The 26,922-nt window shown below is 42.1% G+C and overlaps 2 protein-coding genes and 1 long non-coding RNA gene across 3 annotated transcripts in view; 2 read left to right on the forward strand and 1 right to left on the reverse strand.

Annotated features, from left to right (window-relative positions):
• The first annotated feature begins 4,033 nt into the window (after nucleotides 1–4,033).
• On the forward strand, nucleotides 4,034–6,105 carry gt (transcription factor giant). Its single transcript, XM_017239575.3, has 2 exons — nucleotides 4,034–4,340; nucleotides 4,407–6,105. The coding sequence occupies exons 1-2, from the start codon at nucleotides 4,289–4,291 to the stop codon at nucleotides 5,723–5,725; spliced, it is 1,371 nt and encodes a 456-aa protein (XP_017095064.2). The 5' UTR covers nucleotides 4,034–4,288; the 3' UTR covers nucleotides 5,726–6,105.
• A 7,414-nt stretch (nucleotides 6,106–13,519) lies between these two features.
• The window catches only part of LOC138925628 (uncharacterized), a 59,087-nt gene continuing 45,684 nt past the window's right edge, over nucleotides 13,520–26,922 (reverse strand). Inside the window, exons 2-3 of the long non-coding RNA XR_011441845.1 lie at nucleotides 13,680–13,811; nucleotides 13,520–13,626 (exon numbers count right to left, since the gene is read on the reverse strand). This is a non-coding gene — a long non-coding RNA (uncharacterized lncRNA). The remainder of the gene's footprint in view (nucleotides 13,627–13,679; nucleotides 13,812–26,922) is intronic.
• Nucleotides 23,926–25,332, forward strand: LOC108124052 (uncharacterized). The gene has a single exon (XM_017239576.2). It carries the CDS (start codon nucleotides 24,014–24,016, stop codon nucleotides 25,121–25,123), a length of 1,110 nt encoding a protein of 369 aa, XP_017095065.2. The 5' UTR covers nucleotides 23,926–24,013; the 3' UTR covers nucleotides 25,124–25,332.

The following is a 26,922-nucleotide window of genomic DNA, read 5'->3' on the forward strand; positions in this document are numbered from 1 at the left end:
ATGCAAAATGGGAGTTGTATGCCGCATGAGAGTTATGAAAATACACTGAGGGAAATAGGTTTAGTTCTCTGTTCTTCAAAGAAGTTAAAACCCAATTACTTTCTCTCAGTGCCATGAAATGCGTCGTTTTTCTTGCATTTTCCCAAAAAAGATGGGCGTAGACCGGACACACACCATACCATATCCCTTTTCATGGCAAGGATCCTCCAAGGATGGCCAGGGCGTAAGGAAGTAGCCAGTTAGATCTGCCCATTTAAATACCACTCGGGCCATTGAGACTTTTGTTTGGCGATTTGACGAGCATTATACGATTGTTGGAATGGAAGACCCCCCCCCAGCAGTATGCCCATCACTACAATCTTGTGATGTCAGAGCCTTGAACTCTTCCCAGCTTATCGCACAACAACTCTTTACAGATCAATATTTGGGTTGATTTTGTGGAAAAAACAAACTTGCGATTAGAAAGTTTTCCCATTTAGTTGATGAGACATTGAGTCGCCAAACCCAAATAGTGATTTCTTTGTTTCCATTTCTTGAAGATTGTCATTCTGGGTGAGATATAATCCCCATTGGACTCTGTCTGGTAATCAAAAACCGCACTAATTTGGCCAAAAAGAAATGCAATACGAAAATCTCGAGCAGATCTTTATGGTTCGGCGATCAGTGAGACTATGAATGAAGTGGTGGATGTCTTCCTCTCTCAATTAATGAGATGCCATAATTGAGCAGCGACCTAGGCCGGATCTGGAATCTAGGATATGGAATCTAAAATCTGGGATTAGGAGCCACGCCATAGGATAACAATTAGCCAAAGGATTTGACGACGGAAGCTAGACCTGGTGCTGGTGCTGGTGCTGGTGTTCATCATTTTGGTACTTAACTTGTGTGTCTTTTTAGTCTCTCGTCTGGAGGATCCTTTTTTTCTGGCCATTTGCCATTTGGTCTTTAATATTTGTACATTTTCCCATTTTTCTATTTACTTTCTGCACTTCCGTTTTGCAGGAAGTGGCTAAAAACTAATCCGCATGCGAATACCTGTTTCTCTATAGTTTTTGCATATTTTGCCAACGAAAACAAACAAGTGATCGGGCTAAGGACTACAGGATACTACAGGCTAGTCTTTTTTTTTTTTTTTTTGAGGCAGAAGAGTCTTCTGAAGAGCCTCGACCTTTGTCCGGTCGAGGAGCACGTGTAATCCCCCTTTCGGTGTTCACTTCCTTGATGGCTGATGGCTGGCCGGTCCACTTACTTCCTCATTAGCATCCCACAGGCATTAGACGGCCATCGACTAATCATGTATATTTGAAAGTAATCTCATTTCTTTGTTTCTTACAGGCTTCCGGAATTATTCGACAATTCTATAAAGATTATACCGAAATGTTGAGTCAAAAAAAAAAACAAAAATGGCGAACAGACCGAGGGATTGGTAAAAAGTATACCCAAAATTAACCCATTAGTACAAAGGGCTGGCGAAAGGAGTTAACGGTGATTCCAAGAAGCCAGGACACTATCACCCTTTTTTTATTCATTCGGGCCATAAATGAGAAACCCCTTTCAGTCAATTAGTCGCTGATTTTCTTTATGTCGCCCACGGACCAGGCAGAGTGGGCCGCCACAATGGGCGTTGAGGGAGAACCCTTTTCTTTTCTTTCCCTTTTTTTTTTTTTGCGGAATGTCTTGTACGGACTCTGGGTATGTTTTATGATCGGGATGCCTCTTAAAAAACTGCATCTATTATGACCTGCTCGCTACACTACACATTTCACACGAAGTGTCCACTGTCCACTGTCCACTGTCCCCTGTCCCCTGTCCAGTGTGTAGTCCAGTCCATTATGCAATAAAAATAGTATCCCCGTTTTTTAGGCAATACCACGGTTATAGCCCTCATATATTGTAGAGAGAGTGAGTAAGTGAGTGTGGTTTATGGCCAACCCGTTCGTCTGTCGTCTGCCACCTACCTGATTCCGTAAAAAATGCGCCCAAGGACGGCCAAGGATGTGACGGTTTTTTAAAAAAAAGGATTGCACAAATATTGCATCTTTGGACCGGCGGGAGCGAGCGAGCTCATTAAAAGCAACAGCCGTTGAAGTTTCAATGTTTATGAGGTTTCTTGCTTTTTTTCGTTGAATCTGGTTTTTACACCGAATTCGGCAACTCTTTGGCTTTGCGACTTTTTATGGCATCTGGCATGGCATCGAGGATCTAGGATCTGCAGCACTCAGGTACGAGAGCCACTCAATGGCAGGACAGACAGAGGCATCGGCTTGGTTTTTGGTTGTGGGTGCGCGAGGATCAGGCGGAATTTTAGTTTAATCCACCATTTTTACGGTTGGATTAGCGCACGGATTAGCGGATAAGTTCGCGGTTTTTTTTACTGATTACTGGGAGCGATCCTTCTTTTTATTTCCAAGCCAAGCCACCATACTGACCATGGCTCTCAATGGGGAGTGGGCTGTAAAAAGTGAGTGAATGAATTGTTTATGGCAAGGATACTCCACTCCAAGTATGCTCTTCCCAGAGTGGCTAAGCCAACGGAAGTGGTTCGTTTGAAGAACAGTTAGGCAAACAGTTAGTTGGGTCAAAGGTTAAACAAGCCTTTAAGGATCCCACGCCGCAGCGGAAGGACTATTGAGAACAAACATCACGGACACTTGTCGCAATGATTTGATCTCTCCTCTATCCCATGATGTTTGGCGGCGTCATGAATCGATGAGTGTCCTTGCCAGGGCAGCACAGGACATCCCAGACCCAGACTCTGGCTTTCCAAGAAGCAACGTTCTCCATTAGCGGAATCCGAATTACGGCAGCGAAAAAGGGCTGAGCCTGAGACTGAGACTGAGACCCCGACTCGGCCTAATTTCCATAATTTGTCACGCACACTAATTTTGTGCAAGTCGCTGTCCGCCAAAAACTGAAATTCGCCAGTTATCCTGTATCCTGAGCATCCAAGGAGATTTGTAAGGATGGCCTGGGCTGGTCAGCAAAAGGATTTTAGGGACAAAAGCGCAAACAAACGGATTTAGGATTCGCAACCCTTGAACATTGTGCATCCATCATCAACAAACCTCATACTGTCTCTATCTAAACGATGTGGCCTTCTCTTTCGGTTACTTACTGGGAATGGGAATGGGATTGGGACTGGGACTGGGACTGGGTAGGAGCGATATCCTCCCCGCTGATATAGCCAGAAGTATGATTTGGCCTAATTGATTCGAGCTAGGCGCTGGGAACTGGCTCTTTAAGTTGGGAAATGTTCTAGAACCCATGGTATTCCCCAGGACTTCAAATAGTGGGGGGAGTTTAGGGTAATCTTATATGTATATAGAACTTGTCTAAAAGGGGTTTTATAGAGGTTTTAACTCTAAATAGGTTCTATTAGGGGTTAAAGTTAAAATACAATGAAAAGAATTGGTTTATTTGAGTCTCAGATATCTCAAATCTCAAGACATCTATAGCTTTATTATTTCTTATACTTAAATATACCTATAACTACGATAGTCCTTACACATTTTGGCTTAAAACTAAGACCTTAAATCACTTTCTTATTTAAGATCTAAGAAGCTATATCCTTTATATCCTATGTTCTCTAGTAATACTTAGTTTAGGTTACCCCTATATCATACTCTAGAAACCTACTTTTATTATTTTAAAAATAGAAAACTCATGCTATATTTTTTCGTGAATTTTCCCAACCTTCTTTAATGATTTTCTTTTTTTCATAATCCATTTCATTAGGGTCGTCGCGGAAACCAGGAATCCTTTTTCTCCAGACCAATCCTTTCGGAAGAATCGCTCACAAACAGGACGAAGATGGACGAAAAAAAAGTTCAAAAACTCTTTTTTTAAATTACGCTAAATGGCGATGAAACAATGCATAAAGATTTTCGCGAAAAATGCGAAAAACTAAAGAGCAACCCGCACCACACCGCACCGCACCGCACCGCACCCTCGTAAAACCCTTTGAGGGCCGGAGGGCAGCAAGATGGCGGAAGCGAGAGGTCGGAAAACTAGAGGGAGACAGGGCGAATGTCAACCCCTTTGCCCTCGGGCTACCTGCTCGATTCGTCGGCTGGCCGCTCGTGTCCGCCATTTGCCTTTTCTTCTGAATGGAGCGTCGGCGCGGCAGAGTATAAAAGCGGTCGGTCCAGCGGTGAGGAAATCAGTTTGCGTTCGACATCGTCAGCGTAAAGATACAGATACACCGCACCGCAGATACAAGATACATTGGCTCTGAACCAACTCCGATACCTTTGGATTTACGAATTAAAAACAAATCATATCCCTCAACATGCTAATGCACGAGAAACTGATGGCTGGGCAGTTCTTCGATCTGAAGACTGGTAAGTTAAATGGTGACACCCCCTTACTATATGGTTTATTAACTGAATCGTTTTCTCTCCGTGTAGATCGCAAGCCTTTGATGCACCACCACCAATACCAGCCGCAGCAGCACCACCAACACCACCATCAGTTGCAGCAACAGCCGCTGCACCACCACCAGTTGCCGGCTCCCGGCCAATTGCAGCCGCAGCCCGCCAGCCTGGCCCTGCCCAAAATGGACCTCTATGCCGCCTACGCCTACCAGCAACAGTTGTTGCAGCTGCAACAGCAACAGCAGCAGCAGCAGCAGGCTGCTCCCTCCGCCGAGGTGTTGGATCTCTCCCGGCGCTGTGACAGTGTGGAGACGCCCAGGAAGACCCCATCTCCCTACCAGACCAGCTTCAGCTATGGCAGTGGCTCTCCCTCGGCCTCGCCCACCAGCAATCTCTTGTACGTGCAACAGCAACAACAACAGCAGCAGCAGCAACAACAGCAGCTGGCCTCCCTGTACCCAGCCTTCTACTACAACAACATCAAGCAGGAGCCACTCAGCGCTGCCAAGACCACGCCCACAGCCTCGGCCACTGCCACCGCCAGTTTGCTCCAGACCTTCGCTGCAGCCTCGGCAGCTGCTGCAGCCGCTGCTGCCGCCTCCTCGAATGCCTCGCCTCGTCCTGCCAGCAACGCCAGCACCATGCAGATCGATGTCCTCGAGAATCCTCAATCGCCACCAGCCCAGATCCCAGCCCAGAGCCAGACCACCACGCCGACCAGCAGCAGCGGGGAGTCCAGCAAGAACACCCGCCCCTTCAAGGCCTTCCCCCGGGATCCCTTGGTGATTGCTGCCAATTTTGCTGCCACCGATGTGCTGCTCGACAATCCGCGAGTGGAGCGATACACCGAGTACCGGAAGCGAGTCCTGGAACAAATCCGCAGCTCCAACGGAGGACAGCGCACTGTTACCAACCCAAAGATGCGACGCACCAACTCCCGCAGCGGATCGGTGAACGAGGGCAGCTCCTCCAACAATAACAGCGAGAGCGAGGATCGGGCAGCGGCCGAGGAGTCCAGCGATTGCGATTCCCAGGCTGGAAACTTCGAGGGCAAGTCCAATGGCTCCGCATCCACTGCCATCTTGGCCAACACCGCAGCCACTGGCGGCAACGCAGCCAACGCCGTCAACACTTCCGGCTCTGGAGGACAGGTTAAGGACGCCGCCTACTACGAGCGGCGGCGCAAGAACAACGCTGCTGCCAAGAAGTCGCGCGATCGCCGCAGGATCAAGGAGGACGAGATCGCCATCCGGGCTGCCTATCTCGAGCGCCAGAACATCGAGCTGTTGTGCCAAATTGATGCTCTCAAGGCTCAGCTGGCCGCCTTCACCGCCAAGGTGGCCACCGCTTGAAGGGACTCTGATCCTGATGCTGTTCCGAAGTCCTGCTTCTCTTGTTGCGTTGAACGCGAAGATTGGTCTCAAGATTTGGCTGCCATTTGCCAAAACATCCTACCTCCTAGCTATTAAGGATCACCATGATACCATATCCTTTTTTTTTTCGGTCAGCTTATCTGTGAATATTTTCGGGGGTCTCCTTATTTTTTTCTCTCTCGCATGTAAGTACTTTAAGTCCTCGCGTTTACGTTATATTTTTAAAATGTCCTAGTTTAAGTGCATCTCGCAATCACACCAGTTACACACTCATCTATCTGCATTTGCTTCTATTGACGTATTTATAGAAAGGCCAGGATACCTTTAGTCCTTATGCATAAGCCAATTTTTTTCATAGATCTAAGAAAACACAATATTGAAATAAATAAATAATTAAAAAAATACTTTATGGTGTTTTTTATAAAGGGAAATATATAGGGAAAGCAACAATAACAACAACAAAAACAACAACAACAAAAACAACTACAATAAAAACACAACAAAAACAACAACAGACATTTTTTTGAATTTTTTAATTTTTTTCAGAATGACTTGCACTTTTTTTTTCGCCTCCGAAAAAAGTGGATTTTGGCCCGCTACCAGGCGCGGAGTACCAGGCGAACAGAAACGCATAGTAGGTGGATTCTGTTTTTTGAAACTGTTTTTTGTGAATAACTCGGCCATTTGGCATCCAATCGTGGATTGTGATGGCTCAAAAAAAGTGGGAAAATACGGGCCATCTACCTGGCTAACAATGTCGGGCATTAGCCAAGTTAACACGGAGTGGCTAACCAATTTGTTTTATATATTTATTTTTAAAAGTTCGCTTGTTTATAACTCGGTCATTTTCCAACCGATCGGGACGCAAAGTACCATTCCTGAATCAGGACCTTAATGTCCTTTGAACTGCATCAAATGATCTTCATGAAATCCTGAAATGGCAATACTGATCCTTTCCTTAAAAATGATTTTCGCTCGACATTATGTTGTTGGATTTCGAAAATCCTTTGATGCAGATCGAAGGATGTTCATGTCCTGATTCCAAAATTATATTCCATTTTAAGATCGGTTGGAAAAGTCCCGAGATATAAGCCAATCCATTTAGTGAAATATTTTTTTAAGCCAAATTTCTTTATTACTCCGTGTTAACTTGGCCAATACCAGATTTTGTTGGCCAGTTAAATGGGCCGTATTTTTCTGCATTTTATGACATCCCACAATCCGGGCTTAGGTGCCAAATGACCGAGTTATTCACAAAAAACTGTTTAAAAAAATGGAATCCACCTACTACCTGTTTCTGTTCGCCTGGTACTCCGCGCCTGGTAGCGGCCGGAAACTTAAAAATTTTCAGCCTCGAAAGTCCGTGACGTCACGGGTTGAGCTTTGATCCACTGGTTGGTGTCTTGGCTGAGCCGGTTCGTGTCTTTGGTGGTATGTGGATCCTATGTGGAACTTATGTGGGACCTGTGTGGATCCTATGTGGGACCTGTGTGGAACTTATGTGGGACCTGTGTGGATCCTATGTGGACTTTTGTGGATTGTAAGTTGATCGAAATCCGTTAAATTCAAATTCAAATTCAAATTCAAAAAATAAGTTTCCCGCCCGCGCCAACATACGATCCGTTTTATTTAAATTCAAATTCAAAAAAGTTCCCGCCCGCCAAAGCTTTTTGAAAAGTTCCAAGTTCGATCTCTGACTGTTTTTTGTGAATAACTCGGCCATTTGGCATCTAAGCCCGGGTTGTGCGATGTCATAAAATGCAGAAAAATACGGCCCATTTAACTGGCCAACAAAATCTGGTATTGGCCAAGTTAACACGGAGTAATAAAGAAATTTGGCTTAAAAAAATATTTCTATAAATGGATTTGCTTATATCTCGGGACTTTTCCAACCGATCTTAAAATGGAATATTATTTTGGAATCAGGACATGAGCATCCTTCGATCTGCATCAAAGGATTTTCGAAATCCAACAACAACATTTCGACCGGATATCATATTTTAGAAAAGGATCAGCATCGCCATTTACGATGTGGATCAGGATTTTACGAATATTCTATGATGCAGTTCGAAGGAAAATAATGTCCTGATTCAGGAATGGTTGTCTTTGCTTTGCTTCCCAATCGGTTGGAAAATGACCGCGATATAAAAAAACCTATTCAGACAAACCCAAATTATTTAAATATTAAAACAAAAAATTAAAAAACGATATTTAGGCAGTGTTTTGAATCAGGAAGGTAGCTTCTGGGTTCGCGGATTACTAAATGGTACATTATATCCTGATCGGATACAAATTGGCAGAGCTATGGCCATCCGAAGGAGCAAAAGTGGGAAAATTGGGAAAACGCACAATTTTGCAGGGGTACCCCTAGGAAAAAATTCGAAAAATTAAAAAACGATATTTAGACAGTGTTTTGAATCAGGAAAGTAGCTTCTGGGTTCGCTGATTACTAAATGATACATTATATCCTGATCGGATACAAATTGGCAGATCTATGGCCATCCGAAGGAGCAAAAGTGGGAAAATTGGGAAAACGCACAATTTTGCAGGGGTACCCCTAGGAAAAAATTCGAAAAATTAAAAAACGATATTTAGACAATGTTTTGAATTAGGAAAGTAGCTTCTGGGTTCGCTGATTACTAAATGGTACATTATATCCCGATCGGATACAAATTGGCAGAGCTATGGCCATCCGAAGGAGCAAAAGTGGGAAAATTGGGAAAACGCAAAATTTTGCAGGGGTACCCCTAGGAAAAAATTCGAAAAATTAAAAAACGATATTTAGGCAGTGTTTTGAATCAGGAAAGTAGCTTATGGGTTTGCTGATTACTAAATGATACATTATATCCTGATCGGATACAAATTGGCAGATCTATGGCCATCCGAAGGAGCAAAAGTGGGAAAATTGGGAAAACGCACAATTTTGCAGGGGTACCCCTAGGAAAAAATTCGAAAAATTAAAAAACGATATTTAGACAATGTTTTGAATTAGGAAAGTAGCTTCTGGGTTCGCTGATTACTAAATGGTACATTATATCCCGATCGGATACAAATTGGCAGAGCTATGGCCATCCGAAGGAGCAAAAGTGGGAAAATTGGGAAAACGCAAAATTTTGCAGGGGTACCCCTAGGAAAAAATTCGAAAAATTAAAAAACGATATTTAGGCAGTGTTTTGAATCAGGAAAGTAGCTTATGGGTTTGCTGATTACTAAATGATACATTATATCCTGATCGGATACAAATTGGCAGATCTATGGCCATCCGAAGGAGCAAAAGTGGGAAAATTGGGAAAACGCACAATTTTGCAGGGGTACCCCTAGGAAAAAATTCGAAAAATTAAAAAACGATATTTAGACAATGTTTTGAATTAGGAAAGTAGCTTCTGGGTTCGCTGATTACTAAATGGTACATTATATCCCGATCGGATACAAATTGGCAGAGCTATGGCCATCCGAAGGAGCAAAAGTGGGAAAATTGGGAAAACGCAAAATTTTGCAGGGGTACCCCTAGGAAAAAATTCGAAAAATTAAAAAACGATATTTAGACAATGTTTTGAATTAGGAAAGTAGCTTCTGGGTTCGCTGATTACTAAATGGTACATTATATCCCGATCGGATACAAATTGGCAGAGCTATGGCCATCCGAAGGAGCAAAAGTGGGAAAATTGGGAAAACGCAAAATTTTGCAGGGGTACCCCTAGGAAAAAATTCGAAAAATTAAAAAACGATATTTAGGCAGTGTTTTGAATCAGGAAAGTAGCTTATGGGTTTGCTGATTACTAAATGGTACATTACATCCTGATCGGTTACAAATTGGCAGAGATATGGCCATCCGAAGGAGCAAAAGTGGGAAAATTGGGAAAACGCACAATTTTGCAGGGGTACCCCTAGGAAAAAATTCGAAAAATTAAAAAACGATATTTAGGCAGTGTTTTGAATCAGGAAAGTAGCTTATGGGTTTGCTGATTACTAAATGATACATTATATCCTGATCGGATACAAATTGGCAGATCTATGGCCATCCGAAGGAGCAAAAGTGGGAAAATTGGGAAAACGCACAATTTTGCAGGGGTACCCCTAGGAAAAAATTCGAAAAATTAAAAAACGATATTTAGACAATGTTTTGAATTAGGAAAGTAGCTTCTGGGTTCGCTGATTACTAAATGGTACATTATATCCCGATCGGATACAAATTGGCAGAGCTATGGCCATCCGAAGGAGCAAAAGTGGGAAAATTGGGAAAACGCAAAATTTTGCAGGGGTACCCCTAGGAAAAAATTCGAAAAATTAAAAAACGATATTTAGGCAGTGTTTTGAATCAGGAAAGTAGCTTATGGGTTTGCTGATTACTAAATGGTACATTACATCCTGATCGGATACAAATTGGCAGAGCTATGGCCATCCGAAGGAGCAAAAGTGGGGAAAACTGGGAAAACGCACAATTTTGCAGGGGTACCTCTAGGAAAAAATTCGAAAAATTAAAAAACGATATTTTGGCAGTGTTTTGAATCAGGAAAGTAGCTTCTGGGTTCGCTGATTACTAAATGGTACATTATATCCTGATCGGATACAAATTGGCAGAGCTATGGCCATCCGAAGGAGCAAAAGTGGAAAAATTGTTTAAACGCAAAATTTTGCAGGGGTACCCCTAGGAAAACGCACAATTTTGCAGGGGTACCCCTAGGAAAAAATTCGAAAAATTAAAAAACGATATTTAGGCAGTGTTTTGAATCAGGAAAGTAGCTTATGGGTTTGCTGATTACTAAATGGTACATTACATCCTGATCGGTTACAAATTGGCAGAGATATGGCCATCCGAAGGAGCAAAAGTGGGAAAATTGGGAAAACGCACAATTTTGCAGGGGTACCCCTAGGAAAAAATTCGAAAAATTAAAAAACGATATTTAGACAATGTTTTGAATCATGAAAGTAGCTTCTGGGTTCGCTGATTGCTAAATGGTACATTACATCCTGATCGGATACAAATTGGCAGAGCTATGGCCATCCGAAGGAGCAAAAGTGGAAAAATTGTTTAAACGCAAAATTTTGCAGGGGTACCCCTAGGAAAAAATTCGAAAAATTAAAAAACGATAGACAGTGTTTTGAATCAGGAAAGTAGCTTCTGGGTTCGCTGATTACTAAATGGTACATTATATCCTGATCGGATACAAATTGGCAGAGCTATGGCCATCCGAAGGAGCAAAAGTGGGAAAATTGGGAAAACGCACAATTTTGCAGGGGTACCCCTAGGAAAAAATTCGAAAAATTAAAAAACGATATTTAGACAGTGTTTTGAATCAGGAAAGTAGCTTCTGGGTTCGCTGATTACTAAATGGTACATTATATCCTGATCGGATACAAATTGGCAGAGCTATGGCCATCCGAAGGAGCAAAAGTGGGAAATTGGGAAAACGCACAATTTTGCAGGGGTACCCCTAGGAAAAAATTCGAAAAATTAAAAAACGATATTTAGACAGTGTTTTGAATCAGGAAAGTAGCTTCTGGGTTCGCTGATTGCTAAATGGTACATTATATCCTGATCGGATACAAATTGGCAGAGCTATGGCCATCCGAAGGAGCAAAAGTGGGAAATTGGGAAAACGCACAATTTTGCAGGGGTACCCCTAGGAATAAATTCGAAAAATTAAAAAACGATATTTAGGCAGTGTTTTGAATCAGGAAAGTAGCTTATGGGTTTGCTGATTACTAAATGGTACATTACATCCTGATCGGATACAAATTGGCAGAGCTATGGCCATCCGAAGGACCAAAAGTGGGGAAAACTGGGAAAACGCACAATTTTGCAGGGGTACCTCTAGGAAAAAATTCGAAAAATTAAAAAACGATATTTTGGCAGTGTTTTGAATCAGGAAAGTAGCTTCTGGGTTCGCTGATTACTAAATGGTACATTATATCCTGATCGGATACAAATTGGCAGAGCTATGGCCATCCGAAGGAGCAAAAGTGGGAAATTGGGAAAACGCACAATTTTGCAGGGGTACCCCTAGGAAAAAATTCGAAAAATTAAAAAACGATATTTAGACAGTGTTTTGAATCAGGAAAGTAGCTTCTGGGTTCGCTGATTACTAAATGATACATTATATCCTGATCGGATACAAATTGGCAGAGCTATGGCCATCCGAAGGAGCAAAAGTGGGAAAATTGGGAAAACGCACACTTGTGCAGGGGTACCCCTAGGAAAACGCACAATTTTGCAGGGGTACCCCTAGGAAAAAATTCGAAAAATTAAAAAACGATATTTTGGCAGTGTTTTGAATCAGGAAAGTAGCTTCTGGGTTCGCTGATTACTAAATGGTACATTATATCCTGATCGGATACAAATTGGCAGAGCTATGGCCATCCGAAGGAGCAAAAGTGGGAAATTGGGAAAACGCACAATTTTGCAGGGGTACCCCTAGGAAAAAATTCGAAAAATTAAAAAACGATATTTAGGCAGTGTTTTGAATCAGGAAAGTAGCTTATGGGTTTGCTGATTACTAAATGGTACATTACATCCTGATCGGTTACAAATTGGCAGAGATATGGCCATCCGAAGGAGCAAAAGTGGGAAATTGGGAAAACGCACAATTTTGCAGGGGTACCCCTAGGAAAAAATTCGAAAAATTAAAAAACGATATTTAGGCAGTGTTTTGAATCAGGAAAGTAGCTTATGGGTTTGCTGATTACTAAATGGTACATTACATCCTGATCGGATACAAATTGGCAGAGCTATGGCCATCCGAAGGACCAAAAGTGGGGAAAACTGGGAAAACGCACAATTTTGCAGGGGTACCTCTAGGAAAAAATTCGAAAAATTAAAAAACGATATTTTGGCAGTGTTTTGAATCAGGAAAGTAGCTTCTGGGTTCGCTGATTACTAAATGGTACATTATATCCTGATCGGATACAAATTGGCAGAGCTATGGCCATCCGAAGGAGCAAAAGTGGGAAATTGGGAAAACGCACAATTTTGCAGGGGTACCCCTAGGAAAAAATTCGAAAAATTAAAAAACGATATTTAGGCAGTGTTTTGAATCAGGAAAGTAGCTTCTGGGTTCGCTGATTACTAAATGGTACATTATATCCTGATCGGATACAAATTGGCAGAGCTATGGCCATCCGAAGGAGCAAAAGTGGGAAATTGGGAAAACGCACAATTTTGCAGGGGTACCCCTAGGAAAAAATTCGAAAAATTAAAAAACGATATTTAGACAGTGTTTTGAATCAGGAAAGTAGCTTCTGGGTTCGCTGATTACTAAATGATACATTATATCCTGATCGGATACAAATTGGCAGAGCTATGGCCATCCGAAGGAGCAAAAGTGGGAAAATTGGGAAAACGCACACTTGTGCAGGGGTACCCCTAGGAAAACGCACAATTTTGCAGGGGTACCCCTAGGAAAAAATTCGAAAAATTAAAAAACGATATTTTGGCAGTGTTTTGAATCAGGAAAGTAGCTTCTGGGTTCGCTGATTACTAAATGGTACATTATATCCTGATCGGATACAAATTGGCAGAGCTATGGCCATCCGAAGGAGCAAAAGTGGGAAAATTGGGAAAACCGAGATAAGAAAGGAAATGTTATTTTACATATCTCTGATCGGATAAGAATTGGTTAGATATGCGCCTTAAAAAAAACCTTGCATACTATTAGGAATTTTCAAAAATGGATACCTTTTGCTTCTCGCTCCTTGATCCTGTGAGGGCTTCCAATTTTTTGTCAGTAGCATGGGGACATTATCCTTGCTTAAATTTTACCATCCTCTTATAATTAACCTCCTGAATTGGCTTTTTGGACTGCATTGGCTGTGGTTTTGGCCCTGTTTGCATTAGATGCAGTGGAATTTGGCCCCGATTTCTGTTTATGATCCTTCAAATCCTTAGAAGAAAAACAAAATCAGGTAATTGGTTTTATTTTCGAATCTTACTCACCAATCTGTTCCCACCCTTATTTTTCATGCATTTTACATTACTTGTATCTTTTATGGTTCCGCTTCCTAACAACAGAGAGCGCTGTATGGCGCCCTCTAACGGTAGGCCTGTCAAGCTTGAGTTTGAATTAATCTGTAAGGAATTAATAAATATTATTATAAATTTAACATCAATTTAAGAAAAAATTAAGCTGATAAAAACTAAATACAAAATCAAAGGCAGACTATTAAAATATTAAAACTAACATAAATTTATTAAGTATTAGAAAATAGTTCATAAAATAAATGCAATTATTAAACTAAATATTTCATAACCTCTAAAATAATTAATATAAAAAGTCATTACTATATAAGACTCCCAAGCCTGAAAATTAGTTCCAACATTTCTTAAAAACCCGCAACCCTTTCAGAGGATTTATAAAATAATAACTTAAGGAATAAATCGATTTGGGGCTGGCTTTCCTGCAATTTCAACAGCAAAGGCTATTGCGTGCAAAAAATATCCCCTGGCATGGCCAATCGATTGACAGAAGACATATCCTTTATCCCCCCCGACATGACGGGATACCCGCTCGATCGATTATGGCAGGCCGAGTCCATTAATAATAAAAATTATGGGGCGTTTACAAGAGGTTGTCATGACAGTCGGCTGACATTTATGCAACTTTATGAGTAGGACAGGGCGCATCAGGATTCCACCCCGCTTGGCGAAAAAAAAGAAAAGAAACCGAATGACAAGTCTATCAATTTTTCACACACTCCTCAAGACATCGACGAAAGGGTAAGGGGGAGTCCAGGCCGGGCCGGGCCAGGCCGGGCATTTTCCAAGCGATTAAGGACCCCTCGATAGAGCTCTCAAGGGTTAGGATGGTCGGTCGTGCCCATCAAAATCTAAAAAAATTCGATAATCGAAAAATCCGAGGGCATGCAAAATGTTGTCAGCTCATTGCACAATTACGATATATATATTTTTTAGCAACGTTTTGTTCGCTGCATATCGAATGCAGTAATTTTTGACAATTTGCGAAATTTAAACGTCATGAATGGCAAATGTCTTAAATTACAACCCTTTTGTACTTTGCGATGCTCTTTTTTTTTAAATCTCATTCCTGCTCCTTTGATTGTTTTGAACTTTTGCATCTGTCATTTGTGAAACGTTGAAGAAAGTTTTGACATCGAGTCTCGTTTTCATGTTTTTTTGGTTGATTGTTGATTTTGTCCAAAAAGTATCTGTTTCAAGTTCGGACCGAGCTTGTCTTTTGATTCTGGGTCCCGTCACTCCCGTTGACAGCTCAATCGGGACATTGTCCTGTGCCAAGAAGTGCCAAGAGACATGTCCTAGATCCTCCCAAAAACAAACCCCCTTAAAGTACAAAACTGTCGCGTCATGCATGGCCAGCCGCAACAACATTCTTGAGTCTGAGATTTACATGACAAGTCAAGAGACGTCGAGTTATGGGATAATACTAGTTTCCGTCTTCCTTTTTTCATTTTTTTTTAAGGAAGAATCTGCCTGTTTGGCTGGAGGATCCCTGCCCCGGACAGATGTCAATCAAATGAAATTAACACATCGTCATTGAAGTAGGTTGTTGTCTTTTCATTTTCATTTCAATTTCCATTGCCATTTCGGTGTTCTTGGTTGGGAATTCCATTAGCCGATGAGGGGGGGCTCTCGACTGGTACCCGATTTGCCCAAAGATTCCGTCACCCCAGTTCCTGGGCCCGGCTAAGTCGCATTAGGCGCTAATGTTTTGCTTTTCGATTTTTGCGATTTTCGCATTTCGCGATTATTGCGGTTGATTGCATTTTACATTTTTTTTTTTGCTTTTGCTGCCCGAGGCCGAATCGGAAATTCTGCTAATGGGATTACATAATATCATTAATCAGCCGAGTGAAATCGAAATCGGAATCGGAACAGCGTGGCATATGACATGTGCCACCTTCGAAGAGAGGGTGGTGGTGGTGGCCAGCCATCCCTCTGCTGGCAGGACACGCGTACTCCTCCCGACTATAAGCATAGTAGTATCTGTAATTATGTAATTACCGATATGGAATACCGATACCAATAGATACTACAAAGTATGCCATACTATTCATCCACTGACCATCGCCTATCGCACTAATTGCATTAAATTGTCCAACACGGATCCCGATCGGACCGAATGCCAGATGACGCTCCTGTCCTGCAGTGTCCTGCCGGCTCGATAGCGTATCATCCTCGCCGGTCTCTTTGTTTTTATTGATATTTGTTTAAGGCTGAGCGTGCAAGTTGTCCACTCTGATAGGCCTAAAACGAATGCATTTTAATTGGCCATGCAAGCGTTTTGTTGTCCCAACTGTAATTTCTTAATTTGGATCGAGGGTCACCCCATCGAGGGGGAGAGCTACAACATGTTTTAGACTTAATTTCCAGCGTTGCGATGCCTGCTTTTATTTGTGCATTTATTTGATATCCTTTTAAGTGGCTATACTACTTAGATATTCCTAGTCTGGTCTGACAGATCTCTATCATATTTTTTAGATACATCCCTGGGCAAGGCCATTCAAACTTTATTAAATACAAATTATGCAATCAGTCGAATCGGAAGAAAGTCAGAGGGCATCCTGGCAGCATAATTAGCCTGCTGCCGTTCATCGATATGGAAATATCCTGGCACCTTGATTGACAACTGATCTTCTGCCGATCGACAGGCCACCCTCCCCGATCTCACTCTCACTCTAGCCACTCCATTGTCCTTCAGTCATAAAAAAAAAAAAAACCTAAAATCTGAATTCATAAAAAATGGAAACATTTCCCACGTAACCCAAGACGAAAGTAAAAAAAACCTCGCACCCTCAGGCTCCGACCGAGGAGAGAAAATAAAAAAAAAAGAAAGTAATGTTGTTGCAACCATAGCTAACAAGCCTGTAATTACTTGACACAAGGATTGTTGCCCATGTAACACCTTAATGGACTTAGTGTCAGGATCCTACAGAGTGTCTACCGAGTGAAGCTACCCCCTCGGAGGCCAAGGCAATTTGCATAAAAAATGCACAAAAAAAAAAATGGAAAATGAAAAATGAAAATCCATGACCGTAGCTAAAAAACATAAACAGAATCCTTTCGATGATGATATTTTGACATGACATCGTGGAAATATTTATTTGTCATCGCCTTGACAAAAGGATTAGAGGCGCAATCATATTTTATGGACATGAAAATCCATGTTGCCCCGTCCCGGAATTAGCATAGGTCCTACGGAAGGCAATATTTTGACATCCAGTCGTCCCGAAATGTCCCGAATAGGAACAAAATCCCAACACAGAAACAGAGACAGTTCAATTATGATTACACAAAAGGGTTAGGGGTTGAGAAAAGAGAAAGGAGTTTAAAGGATTTGTCGCAAGATGCTTGACCAGCTTACATAACCCGAGCAAATACTGAAAACATAAAAAAACACAAAACAAATCTCAACTAAGTCGCTTATGAAAGATCATAAAGGTTATTACCTTAAACTCAGACATCTGGATGGTTGGTTGGTTGGCTGCTTGGCTGGTTGGTTGGAATATAGTCCCTATCGGGTGTCCCAGATCGCCAAAGTGTCCCTTCTAAATGCCAGCAATTAACTTAAAGACTACCGCAAGACCTTCAAGACAGAGTCACTGAAGCGCAGAGTTAAAGTCAGCCTCTAAGTAGTTGCACTTCCGACAATTACCGGTTAAGGACATGCCTGGACATCCTTCTTGGTGGTGGCTTCCTTCCCTAACTGCTGCGTGTGGGGGAGTGCGAACCGAAATCGAAATGATTGCGGTTTGGGCTTCCATTCGTTCTCAGGGTCATAGCTGGCTAATTCTTAATTGTTATTTTCCCCTCATTACCTTAATTTTTGTTTTTTTTTAAGGAAACTTTTCCATAAGTTTCTTGTACTTGCACTGTTGCGCAATACTTCACAGAATATCATGGTCGGTAGCGTAAATATTTCTTGAATAAAGTGAAGAAAGAGGAGCATCCTGCGGCTGTAGGTAAAAGGATAATAGGCGCAACGTCCGAGCGGCTTAGGACCCAAAAACCCAAAACAAATTGGCAGCCAATCGGTTGACTTGCTGCAGCTGCATCCTTCGGGAAAATCTAAAGTCGAAGGACTAAAGTCTGGATCTGAAATATCTGCAATCTGCAATCTACAATCTGCACTCAGCAACCACCAAAGCCAAAGACAGTTGCTCTAATTTAGTGACCAGGAACCGTTTCTTTTTTTTTTTTTGGGTAAATTTTTGCACAAGGATCGAAAATTGGCTCATCTTGCGACAGCTCGAGCCAGGAGCGGTGAGTGGCCAGAGAAGAGGATCCTTTTGTTGTATTTGAATTCCGGCTGCCGGACTTCGGGGTTCGGCACTTTCACGCTCTTTAGCTCCTTAGTCCTGTGAGTCCTCACAGCGTGTGGAACGTGACATTGGTATAGGACGAACGAAGAAGGAGGTGGAGGTGTGGGGGTTCTTATTCTTAGTTTTCTTTAATTCTTTCCCCCACCCCCCTCCCGAGCCGACAGGATCTAAACAAAGCCAAAAGGCCAATAAATCTGCTCAACGATCGGCCACGCATCGGCAGGGCATCAAGCAACTGACAGGATCTCCATTGTTCGGCTCGAGAGCTCGTGAGCCGAAGGACAAAGGACATCGATTCGAATGGTAAACTAGAGCACTATGCAGGATACTAATGCAAATATTGTCAAAGCCAAAGAAGGACATTGCAGCACCCGCAGGATCGTAAAACCAGAGGCGCCAACCAGAGGTTGCGGTAAAAAGTCAAAGGGCTATGCGCCGCCAAAGGACCTGTCGCAGCGGGAGAGAGGAGCCAATAGCTGATCTTATTTGTATTTTATATTGAGGATTTTTTAAGGATATAAGCAAGGAATTCAAACATATAAATTGAAGAAATAAACCATATTTTATTAAATACTAATATCCTTTAAAGGATACTCCCCCATTTTCTAAAGCATTGCCTTTCCATAAATTATCACATCCCTTGATCCCAAGCCTCCAAGCTGACCATTTATGATGACCAACAATCACCACATCCTCCCATTTTTAACAACTACATCTTCCACAGGACACTCGTCCTTTTTGTATCTGGACGTTTTTTAAGTGGGCCATTGAGTGCCGAGCCAACCTCCCCATTCCCAAGGACACACCCAGCAATTAGAGTTACAGGATGGGCCCGATCGTACTTTCTTTTTTTTTGTGAATTTCTTTTTGGGATCTCCAGATCCTGGCTAGATCCTTTTCTGTGCCATCCTTGGTCGAGTGTGCAGAACTGTCGCACATAAATTTTAATTAACTTTGTTTTTAATTGTTGCAAATTTATGTTCGAAGGGCGGGCAACGGCGAAAGGAGTCGGACGTCGAGGATGCCACGGATGCAACACCTTGGCTTGGTGTCTTGGTCTCTGGTCTGCATCGGTGGCATTGGTGGGCTAAAAACGACAAACGAACAAACCGAAAAAGGGATCGAAGGATCCTTTTTTTTTTTTTGGTATCTCTGGTCCCTGCAATTTCTGCTCTAAATTATTTGCAATAATTTCAGCCCCTGCCCTTATTGCGAAAATCTTCAATAAATTGTGTTGTGTTCCCTTCCCAGTTGCCCACTTCCCCCTTTTTGCATCCTTTCGCCTTCGTCGTCCTGCCAGTCGTCGTCCTTTCGGCTTTGTTGTAATTTACTCCTGCTTGTTGGATGGATGCTTCAGACATCTCCCGTCGCGTATCTGTATCTGTATCGCCCAGTATCTTTGTATCTTTCTATCTTTCTTCATTATGGCAACCATTGTCTTCGCTGTCTGGCTCAGACAACGTCGGGCATCCTTTTTGGCCGTGCCTCGTGTGTTCCAGTTTGCTCTCCTTCCATCACATCCTCCGAGTTCTGAGTTTTTCAGGGTCACCTCTGGTTCTCCCTCCCTACCACCCTACCTCTTGGCACTCCCCACCCCCCTAGGCATTTGGACCCTAGGCATTTTTGCCAAGAATTCGTTTTTCGAAATTGTCTCGTATTTGACAGTTGACAGTTGGTCGACTTTTGAGTTGGAAAGTTATGAGCATAAACATCATGATATTTGGGCCCCTGAGTCCTTAGTCCTTCGTCCTGCGACCGAAGGCCCGTTATTGCCATTTATCCTTTTATATATAAAGTGCATTGTGCAATTCTGCCAACTCATGGTTCGTTTTTTTTTCGATTTCTAGTTTTTAAAAAATAGCAAGAGCCTTAAAAAATGTATGAAATCAATTAATCATTTTGCGGAAATGCAACATCATTTATGATTTAATGGTTTCATTTGTGGGTTTCGCAAAATAATCATAAAAAAAGGAAAACGCCGCCAACTCATACATATTAAAAAAAAAATCCCCCCCTTCTACTGAAGCGTTAATGAAGTCGCTTTACCAATTTCCTCTTTTTGGAAAACTAAATTTTCCAATCAATGTTCGCTTTCCCCTTTTCGCAAAAACACTTTCCCCGAATCTCTACTGTTTAGTTTTTGTTTTTTATGATTTTATGCAAAACGCAAACAAAGCCGCGCGACAAGCATTTGATACACTTTTAGGATTTTTGCATTTTTGCCGAGCCGAGCCGGCCGAGCAAATCAAATATCGATAAATTCCGCAAACAATGCCAACACGGGCGCATTAATCACAGGCAACAACAATAAACCAGCAGCCGAGGCAGCAGCAGCAGCCCTATCTACATATCCTGCAAGGACATTAAGCCACAAGGTCCTCGAAGTACCCGTAAGCGCTTCGGCAAAGGATCACTCGAAAAGGGTTCAATCGGAGAGAATCAAGTGGCTATAGAAATTTTTTTTTATAGTGTCACAGGCACTCGGCAAACAATTTTCAAGTGATTTCTTTAGTTTTAAAATAAAATTGTTTAAAAAAAATAAGAAAAGAGAGAGGACTCTTTAATTATTATTTTAAACAAAGAAGTAATTAGGTTGATATTTTAATAATAAATAATTTGTTAGAAAGGATGTTTCAAAACTTGTTACTTACTTATATGTAAGTAATACGAATAAGTCACAAATAATTAAAGTAATGTTAGATAGATCTTTAAGTAGGAATAGATACTATAAAAGATGGTTAGTAGATAAAATATATATGAGTTCAATATAATAGATATTTTGTATTATATCTAATAAATACTATTTCAAAATATTATTAACAGTTTCTAGATATTTAAAAGTCTTTAAAATATTTCTAAAAATATTCAAGTCGTTCTTAAAAGTCAGTTTTCCATTCAAAAGTTGCTATATTATATTTCTACCTTGAAGGTATAGAACCTCTTTGTAAAGTATTTATTGCATTTCCAAGAAATTTTTCAAAGAAATTTTTAGATAACTTGATAACAGATAACAGCTAAATAAATATATAATGTATTAATTATTTATAAAGATTTATTAATCTATTTTTTTTTTAACAAATTCAAGGGTTTCAATTTGAAACTTTCAAAAGATCTAAGCTCTGGAATCTTAGTCTTCGGCTGTCATAAAGATACTGTATTGTAAGAAAAATAAATAAATGGTTACCCAAAATATGCAATATTTTAAATTTAATAAAATCTACAAGTTTAGATCCATATCTTTATAGATCTTTTGGCTTCTAAAATTTCTATAAAGTTATCTGCCAAAATAAAGAAACCTAACCGCCCCTTTAAAAAGCTATGCAACCCCAGCCATAATACCTCCAAAAAGCCATACCCTCTGAGAACTTTTTTTTCGCAAGTTTATACGCCAAAGTGGCGAGAATTCAGCCACAGGCCATTGAGCAATGCAATTCTCCCTTTCTCCAGTCCAGTCCGGTCCTGATCCAGAGCCACATCCAGATCCAGATCCTGATTCTCCGGCTGAGAAAAGAGAGTGAAAGTCAAGTGGTCCTTGGCGACGCCAGTGAGCGAGTGAGTTGGCATTTAAAAAAAAAACACACAGAATAGCAGGGGGATTGTGGTAAAAAAAAAAAAACCCAACAACAACAACAAAAAATGCACGCAAAGGGCAATTTGCATAGCCGATCGGGGCAGTGAGTCCTTGATCCTTGAGGCCCTGCGATGTGTCGTCCTGAGTCCTTGGTCTCGTTTCGGGCTCGTTAATTAAGCGTAAAATCGTCGCACACGAAATGTTGAAAACTCCAAATTGAATTTGAGTGGTTTTCGTGTGTATTTTTTATTATACTTTCAATTTGTTGTCCTTTAACGGGACAAAACCGCACTAAATGGTGGGATTATGGTAATTTCTTAAAGGATATGATGGGATGGATGGTCGAAGACAAATCGGTCTTGGACACGCCCTGTTTAGATATGGATGCTCGTTAAATCAAATTAATCAGCAGAACTACCATATATCCCTATTTTTTTTCTTGGCAATGCAATCCTTTTTCTTTTTTGCTCTGGAAACTCTCTCAAAAACGCATTTAATCCTTTTGTGCGGCTATGTAAACAGCGATAACTCAACGACACAAAAAGGATGTCGGAAGAGGGTCCTGAATGCCCCGAAATCGAAAGTAAAATTCGCAAAAAAAGGGGAAAAAAAAGAGTTGAAAAGTTGAGAAATTTTCGCCATTCTTGATCGGATTCTTTGGTGGATGGAACGAGGCGGCAATCAATTAACTAACCCTTTCAATCCATTGTCCTGGATGCAGGATCGATGATCGGAAGATAGGAAAAACCCAGAAAACCAAACAACTTTCACCGCAAAATAAGAAAGCGGAAGGATAACGTGCAAAATATACGATCTCTGTTAGCGATCTTTCGCCAGGATGGCAAATGAAGTGATTAAGGATATATGGCGGCGGGTCTTCGAAATAAGATCATCCACTAGATAACTAGATCTGGCACATTGGTCACGGGCACTTTGAGTGATCGGTAGTATGTAGTATAGCTCGGCAGTTCCGTCAAAGTGATGGGATCGATCACTTGAACATCACTTAGTCTCCCAAGATCCTTCACTCACTTGAGGATCACTCAAGTGAACCAAAAAACCGAAAAGAAAATAAATATGTGTACTACTGCCCCAAACGGCAGCTGGTCAAGAGTCATCAAGACACATGTGGGCAGTTATCAAGGATCGAAGATCAATAAGTAGATCAGTATATTGGTTCCATATTTTATATTTCATATTTTTTGGAGGAAGAAATATGTACTTCAAGAACAGCGAGGGAGCTGGTAGTACTACTTTGGTAATAGAATTTTTTTTAACTGACACTTCCTATCACATGCCAAGTGCTAACGTGATAATGATCGTATCTCTGATGGAAAACTTTTTGCCCAACTGACGCTTAGTGGCTAGCAGGATAAAAGTCCATTTTCCCAGCCTTTGTAACGTTATTCTAATGACTCCTTCCGGATGTGGCAAACATTTTCAATTAACAAAAAAAAAAGAAGGAAAATACCCTTACTCCGCTAAAGAGCAGCAATTAATACTGATACGACAAGTGGCTAAAATGCCAACCAGGAAGTTGCTCAATCTACGCCACAACCAGGCTAATTAACTTCCTTTTTGGCCAACAGAGCCTGTTGCTTTTGGTTGTTGGCCATTCAAATTCCAGAGGGGGGAGAGACCAAAAAAGGAAGCGGCCAGCGATCATTTCCTTGACTCGCAGGAGTCGTGAGGGGAATGAAAGCAAATTTAATAACCCGCCGATGTCTATCTAGATGTCATTTTTTTGTGGTGTTTCTTTTTAGGAAAAAAGTATACATAAACTAGGGGCTCGACCTGCCGATCTGTGGGAAAGGATGAGGAGGTGTTGCTTACAAGTCAGAGGATAGTTTTAAAAAAAACCAAGAAGGAATCTAAATAGATTTTAAAAGTTAGAGAATAGCTAAAAGAAGGAAGGAAGGAAAAGCTTCTTTATAAGATGATTTTTTTGCAAAAATTCTAAAAAAGGAGATGCAAAATTCCTCCTTTTTTAGATGCATATTAAAATTAAGAACCTTAACTAAAACTTAATATTTTTTTTAGAATTTTAAAAACCCAAGTTAAATACTATCCTTGAAAGTCCAACAAACCTTCTAGCTTTGAAAGATTTTCCCGAGGACTCACAAGTCTCTCTCTAGCTCTCTAGCACTCTCTCTCCCTCCCTCCCAGAGAGCTAGTCATCCTGCATGTCCTTCTGCCCTTCAGGGCGGGCTGCGCTTGCGCAACAACCCCTAACACTCTCCCGCCGCCGGACCGCTCTCGGCGAGCGGTATAAAACGCTGCCCGCTCCCCGTACCGCTTCAGTTTGTCAGCGAGAGCCGTTCCGAGCGGACACCGAGCAGAGTCCTGCAGATTCCTTTTTTTTTTCCTTCAACGAAACCCAATCGACACACAAACCAACCAACATGCTGAAGTGGACAGCCTCGGCCCAGAGACTGAACGAGATGCCAGCGGAGAGCGGGGATGCGGCGGCATGCCCCAGCCAGAGGCGGCAACAGCGGCGGCAGAGACGCCAACGTCGCGCCACCATCGCCAACAAGGAGAACGTGCCGGACTATATCGCCTCCACGCCCATGCCAGTGTCGCGGCTGCGCAACAGTCCTTTGGTGCTGGCGCCCTTGAGCGATATCCGCAACATTACGCCCGAGTCCTTGGCCAGGAGCCGGTCGCCGGCCGTCCAGCGGGTGCAGAGTGTGCGGTATGCCACCACCTTGCCCATGTTCGCCGAGGACTACTCCCCCAACGGAGTCCTCCTGCCCACCGGCCAGCATCTGGCCTTGCGGGGTCTGGCGCCCTTGGATCCTTTCCTGGGCCAGCCCCGGTACATCAATGCAGCAGGATCGGGAGCAGCAGCGGGAGTCAACACCACTCTGAAGAAGCGCAAGTTGGATGCCGACTTTGTGGCCACCATGGATGAGCCGCCGCCAGCTCCGGCGACAAAGACCATCACACCGCCACGTCCTGTCACACCCCAGCCTGCCACCACGTCCTCGCAAATGGGCGACCAGACGCTGGATCGTCTCATCGACGCCATCCTAGACTCGGCCTGCAAGTCCAAGGACGCCAGCGCCAAGAAGAAGCCCCGCCGCAGCACCTTCAACCTGCGGCGCAGGACTTTGGTGAAGCAGCAGCTGGACGCCGAGTGCGCCCGCGTCGAGGTCCTGTCGCCCTCGTATGCTCCTGGCGACGATCCGGCCAGCGATCTGAGCTTCGGTCTGGTGCCCATCCCAACCGGCTTCGCCACTCCCGAGCCCGGCACTCCAGTGTCCAAGATCACCCACAACATCCTGGTGCAACTGCCCACGCCCTTGGTGGGAAATCCTTTGCCGGCATGTCCTTCGGACAACACCTTCTGCCTGGAGACACCCGTCCGGAAGCTGAAGAGGGGCCGTGCCGAGGAGCGCTTCACCGCCAAGGAGAACCTGGCCAAGGAGTCGCCTCTGAAACGCTACAAGGTCGACGAGCGCAACTACTTCGAAGTGGGCCTGGCCTTGCCCTCCTCGATTTACGTTTAAAAATGACTGGAATCCTGGAAAAAGGACATCCTGACGAGAAAAGAAAGATGAGCCGCTGACAAACGGGGGGAAAACGCTTAACTATGACGCTTAACTAGTTCCTAAGTCCCAACAACTAGATGTACATAGCAAACCTAGCTCTAAGTCTAGCCAATTAACTCAATTATTTATGTATTTTTTTTTGGACGCTGCTGTTATGTAGTTTTTGTATCCACAACCTTTTTTTTCCATTATTTAATTTTAAAACAAATATTTATTAACAGTTTAAGTATAAAAAAAACCTTTTTTTTTATAAAAAAATAAATTAAAAACTAAACAAAAAAAATATGAAGTATTTTTAAAGAGGTTTTATTTTGGGAAGCAGTATATTTCAGGATGCTCTATAAGATAAACTAAAGGCTTGGTTTGTAATATTTTTAATAGAAAGAAAATATCCCTAAAAATACTAGGGTATGCTTTAAAATTATTATCTTTCTATTAAGAGTTTATAGATGGAGTTTCTTTTGGGGAGTTTCTTTAGAGGAGGTTATTTAGAAAGTTTCTATTGGGTTTTTGGAAGAATTATTGTAAACCGATAGTTATAAACCGATAGGACTTCAAGAGAGGTCTAATGTCTTTATAAAATAGAAAATTGGAGCCTTGCTAGAACTAATTGTATGACTGATTTAATATTCTCTATAACATTACCCTAAATAACCAGTACTTCTATCCATAGCTATCTAGTATCGGGTATCATATACGACTTGCAGACATAACACTTGGTAATCCTAAGTAAAAACCATATCTTAGAATACCCTGCAAAACTAGCTCTAAAGATCTTTACAAAACTCTAACCATAAGCCCTTAAATAATGATTTTTATAAAATATATCTCAAGCCAAAGAACAACCAAACCTAATACAGCAAACCTAACTAATTCCTTAGAACAACCTCCCGCAAAAAAAAAATGAAATATTATGAAATATGTACCACCTGCAGTGTCCCGTGTCATGCAATTTACAGAATGTCCAGCTCGTGCCATTATCCTGGCGACCTGTTGTAGCCAAGGATATTTATACAGTTGCTTGACCAACCGATTTGCTTTGCTTTTCCAGGCGACCAAAACAAACAAGGCGATCCGACGGTACACAGGTTGAATGGCTGACAGGTACACGGGAACACACGCCCCAGGACCACGGCCAGGATCAAGAAAGAATGGGCCGGAAAAGGAGTCAGAGTCACGGCAACAGCTGGCCCAGCCTAGCTGGCAGCCTCTCAAGAAGGACCGAGAAAGAGCCCAAGCCAAAGCCAGACAGAACCTTTTAGCCAGGACCTATTAGTGCTGCTATTCGAAGAGCTCGAAAAACGGCTAGTTTGAAGGATAATAGCATTTTGTGTTTAGATGCTGAAGCTCTTAGCAGCTTTCCATTCATGGTCCGACGAGGCAATGCCCTAAAAGCATCCCTCATTTGCATTTTAAACTCGTATCATAACTGCAAAGCCTCATCCTCAGCGTAATCCAACCGATGCGTTTTGCACCCTTTTCTCAAAATTGTTTAATAATGCGAAATAAATGAGCTTTTAGGTGGGAATAAATGCAAGCCAGCACTGAAAGAAAAATATGGAATATGGAATATGAATATGAAATTAGTTTGGAAAAGCAGTATTCATAGTCATAGGTTTCTAGTGGTGGGTATTGTTACCATAATACCATATTAGAAACTTTTGAAGGGTCCTCTTTCTTTAGTTTTAGTTTAGTTTAGTCTTACTTTGGTTTGAAAGAAAACTGGGTACATTTATATCTTTGATCCTATAAGTACT

The sequence above is a fragment of the Drosophila bipectinata genome, chromosome XL (assembly GCF_030179905.1).
Source record: "Drosophila bipectinata strain 14024-0381.07 chromosome XL, DbipHiC1v2, whole genome shotgun sequence".
In the NCBI taxonomy this organism is placed as follows: Eukaryota; Metazoa; Arthropoda; class Insecta; order Diptera; family Drosophilidae; genus Drosophila; species Drosophila bipectinata.

Excerpts from the sequence above, each read along its gene's own strand:
- LOC108124052 (XM_017239576.2), top strand. The coding sequence starts at position 24,014 with ATGCTGAAGTGGACAGCCTCGGCCCAGAGACTGAACGAGATGCCAGCG.
- gt (XM_017239575.3), top strand. The coding sequence starts at position 4,289 with ATGCTAATGCACGAGAAACTGATGGCTGGGCAGTTCTTCGATCTGAAG. Across the intron at positions 4,341-4,406 it reads GTTCTTCGATCTGAAGACTG|ATCGCAAGCCTTTGATGCAC; the intron begins GTAAGTTAAATG and ends CTCTCCGTGTAG.